This window comes from Cinclus cinclus, chromosome 1, assembly GCF_963662255.1.
Source record: "Cinclus cinclus chromosome 1, bCinCin1.1, whole genome shotgun sequence".
NCBI lineage: Eukaryota > Metazoa > Chordata > Aves > Passeriformes > Cinclidae > Cinclus > Cinclus cinclus.
Genome location: NC_085046.1, coordinates 83,395,826 through 83,420,303, shown reverse-complemented (window position 1 = coordinate 83,420,303; position 24,478 = coordinate 83,395,826). Strand labels below are relative to the sequence as shown.

At 40.8% G+C, this 24,478-nt stretch overlaps 1 protein-coding gene across 1 annotated transcript in view; it reads left to right on the top strand.

The window, feature by feature from the left end:
- The window catches only part of GRB10 (growth factor receptor bound protein 10), a 102,690-nt gene that overhangs the window by 9,836 nt on the left and 68,376 nt on the right, over positions 1-24,478 (top strand). The window contains exon 2 of the mRNA XM_062500009.1: positions 13,836-13,929. Within this exon, the coding sequence (XP_062355993.1) occupies positions 13,836-13,929 (94 nt within the window). The remainder of the gene's footprint in view (positions 1-13,835; positions 13,930-24,478) is intronic.

The window sequence follows — 24,478 nt, the reverse complement described above, 5'->3', positions numbered from 1 at the left end:
TGTTTGTGGCTAGTCCACTTCCATGGGCCATCTTTCTTCACGTCATCACCCTTTGTGGGCTCTGGGTCTCCTGCCTCCTGGTTGAGTGAAGCCCTTTTATCCTGCACAGTCTTTCTGTGTGCTCATACCCTATCGCCCCTCTGTATATACTTCTTCCAGAGCTCTTTCTTGGGCTTATTCTTCTAGGCCATGCCACCATGACCTCTTGTCATGACCCTTTGGGAAGATTTCTGCAGAAGGTAACTCCAGGATCATATGTAACACACATGTGACATAAATAAATACATACATAAATAATCCATTTATTAAAGCAACTTAACATGTTTACTCACCCACACATGCCCTTTCAAGTTAGGTGAATTTTTTTCCTTTTCGAATTCAGGACAGACCCAAGGAGTTTTTCAACTGAAATATAAATACCAATATTTGAGATAGTCACTGTGTTTCATAGTTGGAAGCATTTGTAGAGCGTATTTTCTAAGGTAAATGTGAATTAAGACTTCAGAGGGCCTGTTTCTCTACTCCTGACCATATAGAAGTATCTAAGGCAGTGTGTTGCAAATTTGATGGAAGAAATTCCTTCCACTGCATTTGCTGGTGAAATTTCTGCATCAAATACATTATTTTTTTGCCATGATGTGAACAAAAAGGCTAACTGAAGTGTGCTGGAGATGTTCTGAAAAAAGCATCTCTTGTAATCTTGTTTTTCCTGGAGTCCTCTATGTCCTTGGAATTATGACAAGCTGCTGGCTGTTGAACATGAGCTGTCTGTATGGTTAAGTCACAAACCATAACTGCTATGCTGGATGAGAGGAAGTTGGAGAAATAGTTTTCTGACAGCATATCTTTTGAGTATGGCTTGCTCTGAAGATTAAAATAAACCCAAACCCACAAGACCAGAAATGTCTCATCCATCGACTGTGCCAGTAGCATCTTCTGAAATAGGGATGTTTCAGACACAATAACATTATTATGATGTAAGATTACACTCATGCTGTCAGTATTGTGGTGTGTTAAAGAGCTTCTTGGTAATCTGTCACAGTTAATTTTCTTGTTTTAGCTAAATAAGTTGGTCTTCTGTTTATTCAGAAGGTGGCCCATTCCTCTCACCCAGAGCTGGATTCTGAGGCCTAGTTCAAAGTTTTTCCTCTTCTCCTCCTCATCCTATGATTCTTCTTTTTTTCATCTCTGATTTGACTTTAATCTCGGGAGGAATCTTTTCCACTGCCTTTTATTTCATAGAGTTGCATTTTTGGTTAGAAAGAATTGCTCAAAACTAGAGGAAGCAGTACAATTAATACTGTTTGTGCTGTAAAAGGTACCACCCTGAATTAATCACCATTCAGCTGAAGTGTGGTAGCCACTCATGTGCAAGCAGCCAGCCCCTTGAACTGCAAGGTAAGCAAGTTACTTCCCCTCCCTTGTCTCCAGCAGTGGTTTCACAGAAGAGAAAGAAATGCCACTTCAATACAGATTGAGCAGCAGCTCATCTGGTTGCTTCCTGTCTTTTCTTGGAGCAAACGGTGGAAATCCATTTGCAGAGATGTTCTTACGGTTTATTGCAGTAGTGTTTCAGTGGTGCTAAAGCCAGCATGTTCAAACATTGCACATGGGGATTTATTGTGACTGTGGGATTTCTTGAACATTTCTTCTGGCTGACCAGCTTTGTGATCTCTGTTCAGATCTCCTTGTTTGGAGACCATTTACCTGGGCAGGTCTTGTTTTGAGGTGGTTTGCTTGTTTTGTTTCGTGTGCTGCCTTAGCAGTGTTTGGCACACCAGACCTTCCTCCAGTAGCATACTGGTAGTTATGAAACCCTTTGGCTCTGTTGAGGCTTTAGTGTAGCCTTCAGAGGCTTTGTGTGGAATTAAAGCAGCTGCTGCTAACCATGTTGAAGTGCCTCAGTGTATGTTCTGATGTGCTGTGGATAACTTCCTTGGATGTGTCCAGTAGGTGTTAAAAGAAGTGGGGAGGAGCTGTATAAAATAAGTGGTCACTTGACACACTTAAATTGTGAACTACTGTAAAACAGAATGAAACAAAAAGAAAACCTTCCAAGCACCAAGAGATGATTGACGTGCTTGCTTTTAGTGTGCCAGCTTCTGCACAAACTGAAGATTTATACTTTGTATTGTGTTTTCTGGGACAGCGTGCAATTTTACATGTAATTTGTTACTATTTAAATGCAAATTGCAGATCTTCTGTAAATTTTCTTCCTTCAGAGAATGTTAAGTCAATAAAGATTTTCTGATAAAGCCATCTTCTTAATGCAGGATAACTGGTGGAGCTACTTGCAATTAACTCCCTTTCCTCAAGGAAAGGAAGATGTGGCAGCCGTTACCTTGAGATGGATAGATACAAATATATATTTTTATTGATACTAGAACAAGTGTAACAATGAAACATATTTCATGTAGTACCTAGATTTCTGAAAGTTAGACAGAGGTAAGTAAACCAGGCAGAGCACTAAATGAGTTCTCAGGCTAAAAAGTACCTTTGAGGTGCTTGGATTTTACTGTAGTCAAACCTAGATACTTATTTTTCTAAGGGTAATGAAGATGAAGGAAATCTGATTCATTTAGGTTGGAAAAGACCTCTAAGGTCATTGAGTCCAACCTTTGACAGATAACCACCCTGTCAAATGGACAATGGCATGAAGCTCCATGTCCACTCATGAACACCTCCAGGGGTGGTGACTCAGTCATCATCTTGGGCAGTTTGTCCCAATATTTAACAGCCCTTTTCATGAAGAAATTCTTCTTGGTGTCTGGCCTGAATCTATTCTGGTTCAGCTTGAGGCTGTGTCCTCCCATCCTGTTGCTGGTTTCCTGGGAGAAGAGGCTGACCCACACCAGGCTACAGCCTCCTTTCATGGACTTGTAGAGAGTGATAGGGTCGTCCCTGAGCCTCTTTTTCTCCAGGCTAAACACACCCAGCTCCCTCAGCCACTTGTCATAGGACTCACTCTCTAAACCCTTCACCAGTGCCATTGCCCTTCTCTGGACTTGCTTCAGTGCCTCAGTGTCTTTCTTGTAGTGAGGAGCCCAGAACTGGACACAGAGACTCAGTGTGGCTGAGTACAGGGTGACAGTCACTACCCTGGCACTGTTGGCCTATTTTTGATACAAGCCAGGATCTCATTGGCCTTCTTGGCCACCTGGGCATGTGCTGGCTTATGCTTGGCTGCTGTTTACCAGCACCCCCAAGTTCTTTCTCGCTGGGCAACTTTCCGGCCACTCTTCCCCAGTCTGGAGTGTTTTTGGGGTTATTGTGACCCAAGTCCAGGAGCTGGCACTTGGACTTGCTGAACCTTATGTAATTGTCCCTTTGATCCAGATCTCTGCAGAGCCTTCCTACCCTCCAGCAGATCAGCTCTCCCACCCAACTTAGTGTTGCCCATGAGCTTACTGAGGATAAGTTCACTTGATACCCTCATCTAGATCATCAGTAAAGATACTGAGGAGGACTGGGCCCTATATTGAGCCCGGTAAGTTTCTTTCATTTTGAGAAATTGGAGTAAGCCAGTGACGCACTGAAATAGTCAGGATAGCTCCTGTGGTTACTCCTAATTTTTGTTTCCTTTCCAACTGTTGCGAGTTGACAATTTCTATGTAGGTATTGCTGAAATGCTGGCTGCAACATCATTTGTATCAGAAACTTTGTGTGCTAACCAACCATTGTGTGCTAACCAACCATTGTCTGCTAACACTTGGGGATGGCAACTTAATGAAGTCTGATAGAGCATCACTGTGAGAATTTTTTTTTTCAGGAAAACTGTTTTGAACATCACTGTATAAGGTGCAGTTATATATGTGACTTTCTTAGAACTTCACAGGTTAAATGAGATTCATAAATAATTAAGGAAAGAAATGCAGACATTCAGGCATGTTATTCTGTTGGCAATGATATGGGGTTTGGGTTTGTTGTGGTTTTATTTTTCTGTTCTGAAGGTTTGCAAAGTAACCCCTTACTGCTAAATGTGCAGTACAAAACAACTGTTTTAAGTACCCATATATTCCAGACTGTTTCTTAGATTCCAACATTTTTTTTTTTCATAAACTACATTACTGATTTTCGGACTCTAACCCTGATATTTGGTTAGAAGAGAACACAGCAGTCTGTTCCAGTACAAGATCTGATGCTAGGTAATTAATTGTAAATAGTTACTGTGCCTTAGACTGGTGTCTGTGATTTCTGTGGGTTTTAAGTAGGGTATAGAGCAGTCAACTGAAGTGTATAAATATTTTCTCCACATCTGAGATTTTTAAATGTCTTTTTCTTTTTTCTTTTGGTAAGGCTTGCTGTTTTAGAGATGTGTAAAGAGTTAATTCTGTATTGAATTGAGAGCAAGTCACTTGAACTACAAATGCCCTTGTCTGAAGTGAGCAGTAAGTTCTGGGGCAGAGGGCACCATGTAACTGGAGAATGGATCTTTATCTGAGCAGAAAGGTGTATGATTCAGGTAATTAGGATCATAGGTTTGCTCAGATGGGGCAGGCCCTTCTAGTCATAGTTTACTATGTATCTAGTGCCAAGAATCACTGTTGGGAAGGAAGGGAGAGGTACCACGCACACCATAAATTTCAGCAGTTGAGCAAATTGGCTAGAAAGTAGAGTGATGAAGTGCATGTCACTCATAGTTGAAGCAAGGAAGGATAGCAAGGTAGTTTTGTATGAATTTGTTCCATGTGATACTTGAAATTGGTCTGAATATCAGTTGGAAGACATTAAGAGCAATTTCATTAGCAGGTGAGATTTACTTTGCTTACTGACATCCAGTGAACTTTAATGGTCCATGTGGGCACACTGGCTCCTTCCCTACAGGAGGTTTGTCATTTTATCACTTCTTTTGAGGGCTGTGAAGAATCATCTTCCCTTATTGGACCGTTTGGATTAGCAGTTTGAACCTGAACCATCCCAAAGACAAAAGGGGGGTAGCACTATTGCTGGTAAGAGAGCAGACCCACATTCAGATGGTAAAAATTCCTTTGTGTTTCATGCTACTTGCATTCCTTTGAGTTTCATTTGTCTTGATGTCTAGGGCTTCCTAGCTACAAGCTTACATAGACTTAAATATAATTTAGGTTATCTGGCTGTGGTTGCCACTTTCCAAAGCACCAAGGTGGCATCTTCCCTTCTTTCCTCCCCCCCCCACTTCCAGCCTGAGACACACAGATGTGTTGCTGTAGTGCCAGATCTAGAGTCCACCAGCTCATCCTTTCAAGCACTGAGCCTTCCAAGGTTAATTCAGGGCACCATTAGCCTGTGCTGGGACACACTGTCCGGGGCATTTTGCGGAATGTCTCCTGTCCACGTGGTAGAAGGATGCTGTCAAAACCTGACTCCCAAAGCCAGTGTTCTTGGAAGCAGCTGGCCAGCAGTGCTGCTATTATCAAAGCTGTAGTATGTTTGATGACAGGTAGAACAGGTGAACTACTTTGTATTTCACAGGTCTGACTGAGGGGAGGCCGGTATGTTGGAAAGGATCAAATGTCCTGTACCTTCTTCCTGTGTTACAGCTTCCCTCCAAAAAATAAGATATTTAATTTTTATTTATTTATTTATTTTTAATACAAGTATAAGGAAATAATTTTGAAGAAGTTTTCTTGATTGTACAGGTGTGTTAGCAAGTGTGTGATGCTGAAAGTTTCCATTGCACCAGGGTACAAATATTCATTCCAATTATGTTTCTTTTTGTCCTTCTGATGAAGAAAGAATATAGTCTGACCATGCACTTCAGAAACTTGGACAACACATGGAAAGTGACCCTGATAAGGATTCTTGGATAGGCTAAAGGTTTTATGAGCAGCAACACATTGTTGTGGGCTGTATTACTCCTTTAGCTTGCGTGAGCACCATCCAGTATAGCAGTTAACATGTATGAACTTGTGCTTTTGGCTCAATTTAACTACTGTAGACTGTTAAGTGTCAGTTCTTTGATATGAGATCTCACTGAAAAGCCTCTTTTAAAAAAAGAGTAATAAAGCATACTGCTTTAGGTTATACTTTCTCATGGTAACAAAACTCAGTTTTTAAATTCAGTTCCTACTGATAAGTATGGTAGACTTTGACAAAAAACAGATTTTTCAGAGACCTTAATATTTGAGTCAGTATTGACCAAAACCATAGAGCTTAGAACATGCAGCAAAGGATGTAGCTTTGAACATGTATCTTTGTCAATGGTAGTCCCTTGCCAGTGAGAGTGCCTTGCTTTGGAGGTAAGGCTAATTCGGAATTAAGTAGAAGCTAGAGATACATTATCGGGTTCTGTGGGCTCCAGCAGAAGAAACAAAATTTCGATGTAAGCATGGGCCTTTCCTACTGTGAAGAATTTCCTAATGTGAACTCCAGTTATTCTGGGATGTTTTGTTAGAAATGAAAAGAAACCTAGTTTGTTTTAAAAACAGAAGTTAAAGGTTACTTTATCAGTAAGTAAATTAAGTACTTGATAGGTGAAGACACCTCTAAGGAGTGATTGCTTTCACTGAGAACTTGGTGTAATTGTTTCTTTTCTGTATTTCAAGACTTTATTTTAGCTGTAAACTGTCACTAACAGCCATAGTGGTTTTAGTCTCATTAAAAATAGAACAAAGCTTTTAGCATTTATGAGCCTGTCAGTTGGATTCCCTCACTGCTAGCTGATTAAAAGACAGCAACCATGATGCATTGAATTTTCTTCTACCATAATAAATGGCAGTCTGGTCCAAAAAGTGCACACTGTGGAGTATACTATCCATTTTCTCTGTGCAGAGGATGGGGAGACAGCTCAATTTTTGCAGAAGTGGTTGGTTCCTACTGAGAGAGGACTGCATCTAGTGAGAGAGGTCTTGCCAAATTTTGGGTTCAGGAGTGTTGAAAGCCCTGCTCATGCCAGTTTTTCAAAGATCAGCCTAGAGAAGCTAATCTCTAATGAGAATCTCTAATGTTAGCCTGTATGCATGCTGTAAAAGTGCATTGCTGGAGCTGTCAGCTAACACTCACTATGCTTACTCCTGCCTCACTGGAGAAAAGCCTATTAGGAGTAAACAGCTGCTACCAGATACTGTTGGGGGGTTGCTAGCTGTGGTCCAGCTATTGCTAGACTATGTTAATTAATTTCATGGAGGCCAAGGAGACACTGGGAGTTGGGGCAAGGGTGACCGGAAGAAGCTGGGCAATGGTGGTTTTTGGTTTGCCCTGATGATAATTGCAATGCAAGTAGTGATAAGTCACATAACTAGACAACTAAAAATAAATCTGAAGCACCTTCAGAAAAATAAGTTTCTGGCTCAGCTATGACAGTGGCTTCTATCACTGTGTTGAGCTATAGCTTTTAGGAAGAAACACTTCAGTGGCTCGGGGCACTCACACTGTGGGGTTTCAGTGTTGACAACAGGGCCCCAATCCCCCTTTTTTAAAAAACTTGCAGGTTTTCTGATCAGTGAGTTGCTAAAGCCCAGAGGGGGTCAGGAGATAAGTTTCTCCAAGGTCAGACTGACAAGCCTTTCTGCCTTCCCCTGTATCATGGGACGTAATATAATTCCTGTGATTCATTTAACAAATTCTCTGCCACTGCAGAGACATGGACCACGGACGCAGGTCTGTCTTGTCTGTCAGCCTCGTTTTCCTTCTCCCTTTGCTAATTCCCAGTCTGTTGTAGCTGTCATATATGTTGCATGGTGGGCTGGCAAGTCTGCTGGGGGTTGTAGGAATGTGTGGATCACAACAGGTCTGTGTGCCCTGTCAGGTTATCGTGTGTTTTCAGTGATTTGTGGCACTGAGGATTGGAGGTGCTGTGGTGTGTCGGGAGGAATGTGCTTGCTGCTGCCTTTGCTGCTCCTGTAATCCTGAACTGGCTTGTTTGTTCTTGGTCTCTAAGGTTATTGCTCCCAGTCTTGACAGCCAGTACTGCAAAATCAGGATTCCTGCAGTTAGTGGCTTTGCTACTTCAGGAGAGAGAGCCCAACTTTTGTCAAAGCTAAGTGGCTTTATTTTAAGCCCTTGTTTGTACAAGCTCTCTTAGCAATGGGAATGCTAAAATTCTAGGTTCACAGTTACTCTGTTGACTTACTGAGCCTTTCACTTGGCTCTTACCTAGTCAAATGACTGTAGTTAAGAGGCAGGAAACCAGGTTACAGGTCTTTAATTATGTAATATATGGGTTGTCTGAGAATGCGCTTTAAAGTTTTTTGCCTAGTGTGCAAAGCCTGTGTTTTCTTTATTTGTATGACATGCTAAACGCTCTGGCAGAAAACAGTAAAACATACACACTCTGTTTGAGTAAACTTGAAATCGTTCGTAAAGCAGTGACTTTGGACAAACCCAAGAACCTTGCACTTCTCTCAGGATTCTTAACTGGAACACATTTCCTCAAACTTTGGGGTGTCAGCTTGCTGAAAATGCATTGTACCAAACAGCTGCCTGGTAGGGGAGTGTGCTGCTGAGTTTTTAAGAAAGGAGTGTCATGTGAAGTACTAATTGATCTGGACTGTGGAGTTTGGATTAGAACTTGAACATTGGTCTGGATGTGTCAGTTGGATTTATTCTTGTAATATCCTGTGTGTTTGCCATCACAGGGCTAAGAGTAAAATTGGGGGAGCAGAAGCTCTGGATGGCTGTGGATACCAGTAAGCTATAGGAAAGTTTACTGAGATGAGTAGCTGGCTACTTGGCACTTATCATAATTGAGTCTATTATCCTTTTTGTACATTTGATGCATGAAGTAAACCACAGCTGCAAAATCATGGTGCAAAGAATCAGCATAGCTTAAAAAGCAGTGCAGGAAGTTAGAGAAATGCAAACAGTCGTTTGGAAAGTGAGGAATCTTATGAAGCATCCTCAGAAGAAATGTAGCCTAATCTGTTCATTGCATAAGGAAACTACAGGGGCACGTTAAGAAAGAGAGTACTGAGTCAGATAAAGAAATGTTTGTATGTCTGTGTCTTTCTTCTAAGAGCAACAAGTTGCAGATACAAAGAGAGAGTGTAATTTCTCAAAGCATCCTCTTTCTGCTCCTGAAGCCTGGAGCTGTGCCCTCTTTTTTCATAGCCCTTGGTGTTCACCTCTTCAGTGAATTATCGTAGTTGCTTTTTTTTCCTGGGGACCACTTACACTTGGGTGCTCTGCAATAGCTTCCTTGGTCTGTGCTAACGTAAGGTACTTAATTTTGCTTTGCACAAGTTGCCTGAACAGAGTAAAGCTGTGGTGGTTCAAATAATGACTTTGCTAATTTTCTCTTTATGCTCAGCTAGTTTTAGGACCTGTACCTTGGTGTGATGAAGGAGCACCGGCAGGTTGGCAGGGAGCTCCTGTTTGGCAGGAGTGCCCTCTCTGCAAACTGAGGCATATCTGCCTTGATAGTCTTCTAAATTGCGGTGAGACCAGTCAGCATGTCTGACTTTACTTTCTGTTGTGCTGGACGGTGTACAAACATCAGAAGTATGTCATGATCTTAATTTGTTGCTGTAGGACTGCTGGCATGAGTACGCGTGACTCTTGCTCAATTGAACCTTTTGTTCAGGGGCATGGCAGTGTGGCTTTGCAGACAGCTACAGTAAATCCAAAACCAGGGACTGTCTTCTTGGTGGTCTGGACATAGTCAGTCTGGCCATGCTCCCAGGAGCTTCCGAGAAGCTGTGCTGCCACTTGCAGCCTTTATCTTGTAAACTTCCAGAGACTGCTGAAATTGGAAGAAGCTGAAGCCTTCAGGGGTTTTCCAGACTTCTCCAGAAAGCTGCTCTGTCTCTTCTAATGCTAGACCCCTTTCTTCGCAAAGAATGAGGGAGAAGGGAAGTATAAATGATACTTCATTATTTGTACATTCAAATCCTTGTCTTCCCTTCTCTTAAGCACTATTTACCTGTAAGATTACCCTGAATGACTGACTAGATAACCTTTGCTGAAAAAACTAGGATGAGAGAAGCAGCAGTAGAGTGGTAGCAACACACTGGTCTGTCTAATAATGCTGTCTCATACTGATAAATACTCTCCTGAGCTAAACTGCAGGTGGGAACAGTGGCACTTGGAGCCAAAGAGGTGATTAGAGAGCACGTGTGCAGACAGCAGAGCTGCTGTAGTATATGTCTGGCCGATTCTCTGATTAAAAGATGAGATTTAATGTTTTCTTAGATAACAGAAATGCTTATCATGCTAGCACAAACAGCAGCAAATATTGTATGTCATAGTTTAAGGAGTGCAACTTGAAAGGCTTGGTTATAGATTGAAAAATAAATCTAGATTGTCCTGGTTACTGGTACGTAGAGATAACACTGTCTATGAGTGGACTTTGGCTCTTAAGGCAATGCAAGCACGTCACATTTTGTGTCGTGCAACATAGGTTTGCAAAAGGACACTGTAATCTGACCTGCAATGATGATGTGTTTGGCTTTATGAAATGCTAATGCTTTAAAAGGACCCTGCTTCAGGTCCTTCTAGCACTCTTGCTAGTCACTCTATTAAATCATCCTTGGTTGCCGAGGCTGACTGTCAGAGAAAACAGCACATGCAAAAAGTCAGCAAGGGCTAATGCTCAGCTAGCTTCTAAAAATACTGCAATAGCTGGACAGTACAGTAAGTTAAGTAACATGGTTTAATTTCATATTGAGAGCATTTATTGGAAGAGGAGGGAGAGCTGGGGATTAAACCATGGGGCAAACAAATGACTTGTTTGGAGGCCCCTTTCAGCTGCAGCAGGGGGCAATGGTGATGGACCAAAGCAGGTGCCCACCTTGCTGAGGGCCACAGCCACAGCCCTGAGCTGGGGCTCGACAACACGACTGCTGGCACAGAGTAATTATATAACTTTATTTCCTGCCCCTCTCCCCTTACTTCTTTTACCCTTGTTCCAGCATGTGATCTCCACTGCAGCTGGCCGAGTGCCAGTGTTTGTCTGTGCACAACGGACACAAACAGATTCCGGAGGGTCATGCGAAACTACCCCTGGCTCTTTAAACCTCACCGCCCTTACCTTTTCCCCTCCACTGCCTGCATTGCTCTAACAGGTGTGGCTTTGTTTATGCATGGCCTGTCACTTTGCTTTAGCACCTGGGTTTTGCTGGCCCACAGTGTCCGGAGGAAACCCTTTGCCTTTGTTTTGCTCAAGCTGCAGAACTCTCTGGATCTTGTGGGCAGGCATTTGTGCCCAGCGAAACAGGCAGGGGCATCGGCTTTATAAGGGCAGCACCAGCAACCATTAATCACTGTAACCTCTGCTTCTGAAAACTTTGATCTGCCTTACCATGGCTTTAGGTTAACTTTGTGAGTAAGGCCTGTGGTTCTCAGCATCTTCTGGTACAAGATGTAAGGTGATTCCGGTGAGGGTGTATCCTATTCCTGTAAATTTTTGGCAATTGCTAGTTTAAAAAAAAAAAAAGAAAGAAGAGTCTGGTTTAATTGAAGAGTTGCAGGCCTGGAGCCAGGGTGAAACCTTGAAATAAAGTCTCTCAGCTAAGTGTTTGTGTGTTACTGCTGTGGGAAACCCAAATGTAAAATCATGCCCCTCAGCCCCATTTCACCTTTGTTCCTACTTGATACTTCGTGAACCTTTCTTTCCAGAAGGGACTTTCATATGTTGGGGCTACTGAACACAAATTTGGTATGTGGTAAATAGCTTATAGCTGGTTTCTTGTGCCTACTTTTATTTCTCTTGGGTTGCCCTGGTGCTCTTCCCAGCCAAGAGGCAATATGTCACTGCATCTATGCATTAGACATTGTGACTTCTTCCTGGGAAGTGGAGCTAATGCTGCTACACTGCATGTGTGAGGTTTTAGCTACCCTATATAAATGGGTCATGTTGAATTTGTGGTAGAGAAATGCATAGAGAAAAGCTTTTGGCTGGAGAGGGATGTTCCACTGAGTTATCCATGCTTGTGATGCTTTCCTCTTAGCCTTTGTACTGAGAGCAGTCAGGTTCAGCTTTAAGTTTTGACTGAAACTTTTCCTAGATAAACATCTCCTTCCTGCTGTTGCCCTTGGCACCTTGGAAAAATTTGAAGTGAACTTTCTTGGAACGGATTCATAATTTTGTATGTCCTTTCTGCAGTTGCCTTCTTATGCTGTAAGTCCCAAATTTCCTGCCTCACATTTAAAATGGAGATGATGTGGGTCAGGTCAGTGATGGCTGTGTGGTGTCCCAAAGAAAATGAGATAAATCCAGTGAGAATGACTAGTGCTCTGAAAGTACTAATAATGTTAGAATGTGATATCCTGTGGTTGCCAGGGATTTGATGAAAACAGGAGCTCGTGAGTTGCTTGTTCCTAGTAAGTGTTCAGTTAGGTCCGGTGAAAGAGCTAACAAATACTGCTGTGTTTCAAGAAAGCAAGACCAAAGGCAGTTGTGCTGACAGAAGGTCTGATGTGGTTTTGGTTTGTTTTTTTTTTTTTTTTTTTTATTCCTGAGAAGCAATAACAAAAATTCATGAGATAAGCGAGATGTGGCGCATGAAACAACAGCCAGTGTTGTGAAAATCAGTGCGAAGAATGTAAAGAGCTGTAAGGGGAGATAGCCAGTGTGGAGGCAGAAGTTTGAGTGGTCCCAATTGTATCTGACATAGATAGATGGATGCCATTTGTATCTTATCATACAGTGTTTACTCACAAAAACCTTCCTTAGTCATACCACTGTTGTCAGTTTCTGTCTTATAAATGCCTGTGGGCTCCTGAACTACTCCCTGATGGTGATGACACTTGAGAGCAGTGCTTGAGTACTTGAATCAAAGCTCAAGCATTTGCTGAGACAGTCTCTCTGGTGAAGAGATAGTTTATTTGATATACTGAATAACTATATACAGTTCTAGTCCCCGAACACTACATCCATTATGATTTTGAGCATTAGCTCCAAAAAAAAGAGTTCATATTTTGTCAATGCTGGATTGAGGGTTCATAGTTGGGTGTAGTTGAATTGCTGCTCACTGTGTGCTTGTTTCTGCTCTGCCTTAATTACAGTGTCATTTGCCATGAAGATGGTTTCTATGTTTTGACATAAAAGCAGGCCATGCCATTGAGTATTTAGCCCACACATTGGGCACAGGGGGATCATGTGTATAGTCATGTATATCAATGCAGCAGTTTATGCTTGGTAATATATCAATGAAGTCATCTTTGTGCACTTTTCCATACCTACCCTTAACTGGTAGATGCAAAGATATGCCAGCTTCGTAAAATCATGCACCTGCTCTGAATTTCCTTCTCATACTTTGAAAACATTACTTATCTTGCTTTTCCTATTTTCTTGCTTATATTTCAGTTTTCGTGCTTTCTCCCAGTTGTCGTCTTTGGCAAGATCTGTGAGAAACTGTGGTATTTGACTTAGCCAAATTCAGTTTGTGTTAAAACGTCATGAAACTTGATCTTGTGAGAATTCCAGTATGAAAAAAACAACAGGTTGGCATCCAGAGCCATGGATGTTTATCTGAACTGAACTTCTGATTTCTCTTGAGGTTTAGTAGTTCACTACTGAATCTGTTTCAGTCCAGTTAATTAGTTACAAAGCCCTAAGCCACAGACTTGGAATTAAAGAAAACAAAGCCCCAAGCCTCTGCATAATTTGATGCAAGAAGAAACTTTTGTTAAACTAGGAAGTGCGTTTACATCACTGTTTCTCCTTTGAAATGCAAACTGGTGTACAGATGAGCCAACAGCACAGTCATTGATTCTGGATCCATGCCACACGTATTAATGTGACAGCCTAGTGTCCCCCTGTGATCTGTTCCCCCACCTTCTCTGACATTGGCTTCTACTTTCAGAGGCATGGCAGGGCTTTTTTTGTTTTGCATTGGTGGTTTTACGCCAAGTAGTGTAGCTTGCAGGAAGTACAGAATGCCCAGTTTTGATAAGATGTTCTCCTCTTCTGTTTTTAGGACAATGTAGATCAGACTTCAGCTCATGGTCGGCGGGATCTGGTGGAACCGGGTTTCCAAGAACCGTCTAACCGCATCTCCCTGAACCACCAAGGTAAGGAACAGTGTGTGGAAATCCAGGCTTCTAAGGCAAGTGCAGGCATGGTTTTGCCTCCATGTTGCTCTTTCTCCTTCACACTGGGGGGTAAAAAGAAAATGTTCTGGATAGTTGGAGGAGGAGGGCTGAAGAAATTGGTTTTTGTCACAACTGTTCTCTGAGCTGTGAGTGACGGGGACGAAGGACTTGTGTGCATCTCAAATCTTGTAGCCCAATATAAGATTACTAGCCTGGGTGATAGGGATATTCTCTTATTTTTATGAGAGGGGAGGAAGGAAGTACTTACATTAAATTCAACATTGGTTATGTTAAGGTTGCATTTTAAAAAAATCTTTGACTGCCATAAGACAGGCTCTGGCTCAATGACTGCAGTAGGAGAAGAGAAAAAACAAAAGCATGTTTACTTGCTTTCCATGACAGAGGTCAGCTCATTTGTGAAAAGATAGCCCTGAACTAGATGTTGTAATGTAGGTATACTAGTTGAGCTTCTGTACTTCAACAGGACCATTCATGAAAATCTAAAACAAATCTTAAAACTCTGTCTTCACTGATTTCTGTCTGTTCAGAGACTTAAAACACAACAGTTACTATTATTACAGAGACTGCTCAGCTCAGCTTTATTGTTTTAGGCTTGAAATAATTGATAATAGTGTTCTTTTAAGCAGTGAACCCTCTTACCCTCAGGCTTTCCTGATGGCTTAATTTGAAACCAAGTCCTTGAAGGTCATCTTCAAATGTTGTTTCATCAGTGCAACAACTAATAGTAATGCAGACAGAACAAGACTATTGAAACAAAAAAACATTACAAGCATACTTAAAGTATTTGTTAAACATGACATGCTTAGCTTGTCCTTTAAAAATCCAGCTTTTTAAAATTTGTCAGGGCAGCAATACTAAAATTTCATTACTTGTAGATTATCAAGACAATTAAAGTTGCACAAGTCCCAGAGTGTAATGAGGGTTGTATTTTAACTTGCTCCCCTTTCCTTGCCCTAAGTGTTTTGGTGTTTTTAATGATTTGCTTTTGATTGAAAAGAGGAGGTAATGGGTTGCAGTGTAATCCAGTCTAAAACATAAAGTAGCAGAGACAGTGAGTAGTTTGCATGCATGTTTGCATGCATAGAACACATTTTATAAGTTCAGTTTTTCTTGTGTTTTAGAATGAATAATGTTTTTGTTCCATTATTTTCTCCTATGTGAGGATGTGCAAATTGTGGAACAGATCTATACAGGTGACTTTGGAAGCTATTTGTAAATATCCCCCTTTAATCAAGGGATTTTGGGCGGGGAGGGGGAGCATATCCTGTGTGGTCTGGATTCATGTGTTACAGTGCATATGTCTGCTGCTTTTGAAGCCTGAACATTTATAGAAGAAATAGGTAATACTCTGTTTAGATGGCAGAACGCCAGCTTTGCAGCCTGACATTTTCCCACTTCCTTTTCAGATCTTCTTTTCCTCTAACAATATTGTTGTACTGCAAAAGGATCCATACAGTGTCGCCTGACATGTGGCTCTTTCTCAACTACTTTGAGACAAATGTCCAAATTAATTTAAGAAACAGCCATCTTTAAAGAAAATGTCTTGCATAGGGGGTTCTGGCAGTTCAATTCCTGCTTCTCAAGCAAGTCCCAGTTAATGTTTTTCCCCAGTACCTTTTGAAATAAAGATTGCTTATGTGTCCACAATTTGAATTTTTCTTCTATGTCAGCTGACTGATGGCAATCAAATCCTCTATTTCTAAAATCTTTCTAATTTGTGGCTGCAGTAAGTACATAGTACAGTATCAATCTTGACTCTGTTATGCTAGTGGTCTGGATTAAGAGCTGAAACCTAAATGCTCAAAGTTGGCCTTTAATGCTGAGCTGGGCTATAGGAGTTCTGCCTTTCTGCAGTGTTGAAGGGAAGCGAGAAGGTACCTTTGGTTCTCTCTTGGAAATGGAAGTGCCTGTACGTGTGATTTTACACAATGTCTTGAGTGCTCTGTCCAAGCAGAAGCATCTATGCTCTTTTCATAGCATATGAAATAAATATTCTTGTCCAAGAACTTGAACGTACAAGTATTTTTAGAGCTGGCACATATTCTAGAATTCCAGATTAATGAACAAAACACAGAAAAATACAACACAAAGAGCTTCAGCTCAGGGAGTTGTGACATGGTCTGAACTAGCTCCCCTATAGTCATATTAGTCACATAATAAATAGGAAGTTTAGATTATTAACGTGAAATGGATTTTTGCATTCTGTGGCTGCTGTGTGCTTTGGTTTTTCTTGCTCTTAACACTAAACTTTCTTATCCACTACTTTCTACTAAAGCCTTGCTGGCACTGGTTTAAAGCCTAAAAGAGTAAATATGTATCCAGAAGCAACTTGCAGAACCACTGCAAATTAACATTTGGTGCTGTGCCTTGATTATATTGATGATAAAGATGCTTGCAACAGACTGTGGCAATTTTTGCTTCCAGTTATATGCAACATTATTTGCTGACTTAAGTACATGCCTGTTAGGAGACCTAAAGCTTTCTGTGAGTGTCACGAGCAGAAATTGTGAAAGGATTATAATTGGCTAAAATAGTTCCTGTGTTGGGTGTTCTCTGCCTTTTTCTCGTTAGTGTCTTGTGCTAAACGCTGCAGCTGAATTTTGAGCAGCCATAGTTTTTTTATGTGTGCACTTGCAATTCACACCTGACCACATTTCTCAGTGAGCGCAGCAGATTTGCCAGATTCTGTTGAACATTAACTTGTGGTCCTTTGCTTTTCACTGGAAGAGCTTTTGGTACAAGCACCTGCAATTCTGAACCAAGTCTACTTTCCATAGCCTATAAAAATGGTGATTAGCTTCTTTCCAGGCATCTGAATCCTTTAACACAAACTGGAAAAGGAGTATTCAAGTGGAGACTGGGATAGCCCTGCCAACGTGAATAAGCCCTTTCTTGTGGAGGGTATTTCAAGTAGTATTTCCTTCTGAATCACTGGTTTTACACAAGCAGATGCTTTACAACTCTTCAGCTTCTTCTTTCAAAAGAATACCTTGTAAAGATTGGGGAGCAAAAGATAGTTCTGTAAAGTGAGCAGTCTTTAGAATAGGAAGGTTTCATGTGAAACTAATGTGCAAAATTGAGTGCAGATGGAATAGTATTTTTTCCTAGAAATAGTTCAATAACTGCTTTTGTGTAGGTATGCTAATAAACTTGCTTACTTTAACAATAGGCTTTTTTATATCTAAGCCCTTATTTAGTTTATCACTTTTCAATGATTCTGCTAATTGGGCAAGTTTTGTAAAGGTACTAAATGCAAAGAGTGTGAACTATTATGCCTTTCCTATATTCCCCATAGGATAAGACATAAGTCAAATGTAATAGGAAAGAACAAACTGTCTTGCTGAACAATACTAGTATCCACTAATGTGAAGAAACACATATGCTTCAGATACCTATTAAAAGTTAAAGTTAAGAATAACCAGACAGGATTTGTCATTTAATAACCAGCAAGTCTTAAGTATTTCTGGAACATTCCTTCCAGAGGCTGTAGTAAAGTCTCTAGGCTTGAAGAAAAAAGTAAGCGTCTAAACTATGTGGCTTTTCTGAAGAGGGGAAGGTAGGAGGTAAAGACACAAGCAAAACAATTATTTGCCATCTTCAAAAAGACCAAGAGGAAGTGAGAGCATGTTTAGGAGGGGATTACAGGTATTGTTTCTGTTATGGATAGTGCTTTCTATTGGTACTTGACATGTACTTTTTGAGATTGCATAGCCACTTCTTATTCAGAATTTTAAAACCAGGCATAAATAAAGTACGTTCTGTCACTTTGCCTTTTAGTGGAAGTATTAGACATGCAATGCTGGCACTTTCTGTGTATATGTACTTGTGGGATGATTGTCGGTTTCTGTACAAATGTGTTTTGCCATGCGTCTGTGATGAAAGATTTATCTTCCTTTTATTAGTGCATTCTCATGAAGTCTTCCTTTCCCAAGGTGCTCTCAGTTTTTGTTGGATTTGATGCTTTTTATCCCTGCATTATCCCTGCAGTTTGCAGGCAGAGCTGAGCTGAACCTCCTGGTACCTCTGGCTCCACAGCCAGGTGGCTCCAGCAGCAAAAGGAAATGGTCATAAGGTTGTTTTAGCCAACAGCCTTTGGTCTTTCTTGGTTGGTGATGGTAGGAAGTCTTGCCTGTAGTGAGATAATGAATATGCTTGGCTTGCAGATTGGGTGGGCATTAGATTTCCTGCCTGTATGTACAGACCACTTGGCTCCCAGTGAAATTGGAGGGATCCAGGGCATCTGCCAAAACTTGCATCATACTGCTGTTGACTCTTGAGGTGGTTGCTGTTCTGTACCTTGTTGGCTAGTCAATAGTGCATTAATTTTTACAGAGATAGTAAACGTCAGCATGGTGGAAACTTCCCTTCTAGTAAACTGGAACAAAAAATATAAGCCCGTGTTAAATACAGGCAGACTTTTGAATGAGTATGGGTGTAGGTGAAGTATTGCGATGCCTAAGATTTAGCCCAGAGAAATAATACTGTGTAGCATTCTTTTTTCTCCACCACTGTTGTTATTACTTGCTTTTAATATATTTTCTTCTGTATTTGCCTCAGGATAGACATGGGAGGTTGAGGCAATGTTGTTATTCATTCTGTAGCTAAGGAGGAGTGTGTTTAGTAACAGTCGGTGCTGCTTCTGAAATGCTTCAGTTGTGGGATCTGACTGGGATGAGTTGGTTATCTGGTGTATCAGAACTAACCATGTTTTTTGCAGAATCCAGCTGGTACTGAATTGAAAGTGTAGAATAAAAAACAAACATTGTTTGTGTTTCGGAGACAATACTGCCAGACATTAATGAATTCTCGTGCTTTGTGTAAATGTTGTTGTCATTGTCCAGCCTTAGAAAAAACCACCATTAGTGCCAAAATGATTTACACTGACTAATCTTACACCGAGAGCAGAGGCCCTGCTTCCTGCCTAGCTCATTACAGTACCTTTGTCTTCTTCTGGAGAATGCTTCCATTTATATTTGGTGATGAATCTTGTTAGCATGGCTACTAGGAGGGCACCCATAATAGCAGTGTGGAAGTTTAACTTCCCTCATTAGATTAATTTCCAAACCCTTGGGCTGACAGAACTCTGAAAAAAAATTATGAAAGGACAGTAGATTGGTGTTTGGTACAGATTGTTTCAGAGATCTGCAGCAAGCTGCAGGAGACAGATGAACTGAACTGATTGAGTTTAGCTGGAAGACTGTGTACATAATGTAATGAAGATTGAGTGAAAACAGTGAAATAAGAAGAAACAGACCAAAAATTATTTAAACTAGCATATTCAAAGAAAATAATTTGTAGATAACTGGTGGATTTTTCATTTTTGTTGTGGTTTTGATTTTATTTTTTATTTTATTTTCCATGTATCAACTTTTTAATATCAACTTGCAAATCATCAGTTTTGGACGTATTTAAAATTAATTGTCTTTGTCTGAAGCCATGTGATATAAATTAAAAAAAGACATTGTTGTATCTCGTAGCTGACAAGCTTGGTATTTTAAACCTGATTATAATCTCAGGATTCAGTGTATCAATCTGTTGAATTTCTCTGATGAGGTAGGATTCAGTAGATTCAGTGCAGGGAAGGAGCCCACTGTCTTGTTTGTATAGGGTTTTGTAGGGTTTGCCTTGGGGCCTTTGTTCATTGGAAGTTTTACAAGGCAAGATGTAGAAAAAATTAAGAATTTTAGGTAAGCCTAAAACAAGAAGTACTACAATATTAAAAATTCATTTTAAGCCTTTTTTTTTCCCCTCTGTGGCCTATGGAAAAATGGTAACATTATTACCAGGTTTGCAATGACCTCTTGCTGTGCCGGAGGGTAGGATGGTTGCTGGGGCAGAGCAGTTGCATTGGAAGAGCAAATGGAGCTGGACTGGGAAATTGGGTTCCTTGCTCAAGATAGACCATGAGGCACCGTACTCATCTCTCAGGGACTGAAGCTTGTATGAGTGTATGACATCTAAAATAATGGTTTGGGATTTTTTTTAATACTGCAGATAGGTGTTCCTCCTCCTTCTCTGTCGAGATTTGTATCTGCAGTTACCATGGCACAGAGGAGAGTAAATTCACAAAGCGTGAATTCAGGGTAATTAGAAGCTCCTTTCTTCTTGTTAAACTCTTGTCTTAAGGCTTTGGGAGGGGAAGGTGTAAATTTGGCTACTGGGTGATGACCTTCTCTTGCTTCTTTACACATCCATCTCAGAAAAAGAGGGTACTTACTTCTCTCCACCCCTCATATTACCTCCTTGAAAACAAGTTAGCTGAGTACTAGCATAAGTGTACAACGGTGACTCTTTAAGAAACTCAGCACAAATCAAATAGGGAGAGATACTGCAAAATCAAACGTCCCTTCTAACTCACTTTTGCCTTCAATATTAAAATAGTTCAATATTCTTCACCTGCTGCCGGTGAAGAAGAGCAAATCAACTGTTCTTTTTGCATCCTTTGGCTGGGTAGTGCAAGAGGCAGCATGGGATGACCTCTCTCTATGTTGGTGGGTGTGCAGTCGGGGGCACCTGGTGGAAAATTTCCTCCCTGTGCTGCAGCTTTGCGCGACGACGGCTCCAGGGAGCAGCACGATTTGGGGGCTCCCTGTGAGGGGCTGGGGTGCCAGGGGTGGGTAGCTGGACACACTGATCTCTTGGGAGCACCTGCTCCGTTTGCAGGAGGATGCCATTCACATCGTGTATTGGCTTCCATCTGGCAGCTCCTGCAGCCGTGTGCCAGCTCCCTGAGGTGATGCCAGCAGCGGCACAGACACGTTCTGTGCCACTGCCAGTGCCACTGCCACTGCCACCGCTCCAGTGGTGTTGGGTCACCCGGCCCCTTGCTCAGCAGGCACCTGTGTGTGGGCAGCCTGGTGCCACAGCCTGGCTGGTGACTCCTTGGGAGGGAGAGCACCTTGAACGAGCTGAGAGGGGGCTCCTGGAGGGAAGCAAGCCTGCAAGGGCTTCATGGAGATTAATGTTGTTCCAGGCGTTCTGTTTCTTGGGCTTGAGCTCGTGTTTAAAATGGTGCGCCTGGGGAAATTCAGGCATCCGAGGGAAACCGGTGGTTCAGTGTCCCCCTCGTGATGAGGTGTTTCTCCCAGGTATCAGAGCTGAGCTCATTTCTTGTGTTTATCTCATGTCTTTCATGAGGGGAAAGAAATCTGTTATCCTATGGTGATGCACTCCCTCCTCTGTAAGTATATTTGCTTAGCAAATTGCACCATTCCATTGCTAAAGCAGTCAAATGTGATAGATTTCACTATTTTTAAAATCATTTTATATAGTTATTTATACTGTCCAACAGGTATCGGGGCACTTCTGGTCTCAGGTCTTCCTCTGCTCCCCAGGCAGCTTATTTCTTCCATTTGAATTAGTGGTCCAAAACTGAGCTTAGCAATCTGAAACATCCTCTTCTAACTTAATCAAATAAAGTTAATTGCAAAATCATGGCATGAGCTCTTATGTTCTCTGGTATAACTGTATTGCCTTTATTTTCTTTTGTAGTCTGACTAAATTTCTGCTGTCAACAGGTTAGAGCAAAAGGATAGAAATTAATAGTACCAACACAGGCTCTTTTGATGGCTTCTGGATGTCATTTTTGATGTGGCTGGGTTGAATTCTTGCCTGTGCTACTACACCCTCTTCCTTCACGTTCTTGGATTTTACATATTCCCTGTTAGGAGGAATGTTTTAAGTGTATTTAACTTTATGTAAGAAGCTTTTGAACCTTTCAGTGGAGGTGTTATAGACAAGTGTCAAACCATGGCTGTGGGCACTTAAAATTATCTCAGTACTAATGAGCTTTCCAGCTAAGAAAGTTGATTTATTATGTAGCTTGGCTTTTAATCATGCTGTAATAATGACATTGTTCAGTAAAACAGTGTCTCTGTAACATCAGAATATGAACTTTGAATTCTGACCTTAACCAAAATCAAATTATCAAATTCTAAGTTTCAAAGGCAATTTGATATATAAAGAAAGGGGAAGGTTATATTTAGAGATGGAAACAATCCATAATCAGTGCATCTATACTGTTGTATATTTTGAAAATATTTTAAGAAGTATCTCTAATTTTTGAAATGAAAGTACAATGTCACTATGCAAGGTCAGCTTTAATGGAGAGAGAACTGTCTTACAGTATCTGATTACATGGAAAGCTCTAGGGCTTTAATCTGGTTTCATGATTGTGTTCAAGTCTGAAATAAATCTATTCTGCTTATTCAGACTTTTAAGAGTATCATCTGTCAGAAACTGATTGCCATTTATCTGCAGCATGTTTGAAATCACTGACTGCTGAAGGGAGGCTATTTTATTTTATAAATCTGTTTGCTTTGGTAAAAGCAGACAGATTTCTCAAAAGAACAGTGTTAACTGTGTCTCTGTGCTTTCTGGAGGTGACTGGGGAAAAAGGACCCCATTTTCTATGAACTGATTTCAAAGAGTGTGGTAGCAGTGGTGTGGTGAGGTAGGGGCAGTGTAATGTCAGAAACTGCTCCCTGAATTGATACTGGTCGGATTTCATATTTGCTTTTTAACAGCCTTACTTCACCTGAACATTGAACAATTTTTAAATCAGGTTTTTGGGGTTTTTTTGTTTCTTTTTTTTTTTTTTTTCAAAATGAAATCCATTTAACCAGATAAAGTCCTGATTTACTCCTATCCCTGTTCAAAGCACACTGAACTGATTTTTGTTCTGTCTCTGACCAGCCATGCTCCTTTGATCTCTCTTGTGATGCAGGTAATTTTTAATAGCTGACACAGTGCAGCCCTCTTGTGTGCAAACAGTTCTGAGAGACGTGTATCTGAGTTTTGGATTTTTGTTTTCCTTGACCTTCAAAGTTATATTTTTGGTCTCTGTCAAAGTAGTGAGAGGGTGGAGAACAGGCAGTACAGCTCTTAGTTTCCTTCCATTGTTTGTCCTAATAAGTGTCCTAACCTTTGGTTTCTGTCTCTTCTTTCCAGTGCCTCAGGTGAAGAAAAGTATAAGTTAATTTACTTTTTATGAGCTTCACCTTTAAAGCAGAGCCTTTATCATGTTAGAAATTAATACAGAAATTCAGTTTGCGTCTCTTTTAAAAAAATTATAATTATTAAATAAAAATCATCCATGCAATGTCTAGCTCTGTAACGTTTCTAGGGGTGAGAAATGGAATGAGGGTGAGGTAAGACTTGTTTGCAATAGTGAAAAGGGGCATATTTATGATATTGCAATTCTCCTGACAAAGGCTTCTGGTGCTTTAGGATTCCTTGATTCAACTACTTCATGCTCCTTTTCATTTGTTAGTTGTTAATTAGAAGAAGAAATAAATGCTAAACAAAGGTTGTCCTTGTGCTTAAAATTTCAGTGGATTTTAAAAGTTGGCTGACAGTATTATAGCAAATTTAGGTTAAGCAGTCTGAACAAGTATAGAATTAGTGTAAGGTTTTAGTATCCTTTTCTGCACATGAAAACAATTTTCAGGAGCTTAAGTGCTAGAAAAATGGGATTGTCATATAAAGACATAACGCACTGTACAGCTGAGAGGAAAATGCCAAGTTCAAGTTATAGCTTAAACATGATCTTCCTTAGATATGTTTTTTTTCTAATCTGTAAATAAAATAAAGACTGGTTCTGCCAAATGACTGGGAAGTTGAAGACTGCAGATTTTAAGATTTTTCCCGCATGGGAATATATCTCTTCTAGTTGAGACAAATAAATTACACTAGAATGCGCTCATGGTCTATATCAGCAAGTATACCTTAACTTAGTTATGTCAAAAAGAACATACACTCTGGTGTATCAAAAAAAATAAAGGATGTCACTAAAAATGCTTGGCTAATAAATTTCTGTGGTTTTGGGTGAATGTGAAAGTAGGCTTTCTGAGTGCCAGAGTTATGTTTATTTAAGTATCAAGATTATTTTCTGTGTTTTAAAAATGATTTATGATTCATGAATGAAGTCATACTTCAGATACCAAGAAGAGTGTAAATTGGCATAGGCTTTGATTACAGGAACTTTCTGGTTCTTTCTGTAAGCCCTGCATCTCTGCAGAGTATCTTGCCTGTATTTACAGCCAGTCCTTGCTGGAAGAATGTGATTGACCTTGGGCTGGCTTGGCAGCTTTATAGGTAGCAGGGTCCTTTTTTAGGAAATGGTTATTTTTCACTCCTTTCGGAAGTTGCATGGAGTAACAAACGTCCATAGCCTTTGCTGTGGGGTCACATGGGCTCTTAGGCACAGATGGGAACGAGTGGTTGCAAACTGTGGCAAGTAATGATGGCAGCAGCAGACCTGGCTCCCGTGTAGTGGTAACTAACCATCTATCTCTCAGGCATCCATAAGCTGCTCAGAATAACTGGGCTGCAGAAAGCACGGCAGGATGATGACAAGTGTATACTTCTTTACATGAGCATGAAGACAGAAGCAGCCATGGACTTTACACTCCACAGCCCCCTCAGTGTAGAAGTTGGGAAATACTAATTGGGGTTGTCCACTCTGCCTGTGTGGAGCAGGGCAAAGAGTTAGAAGCATTCGTTAAAT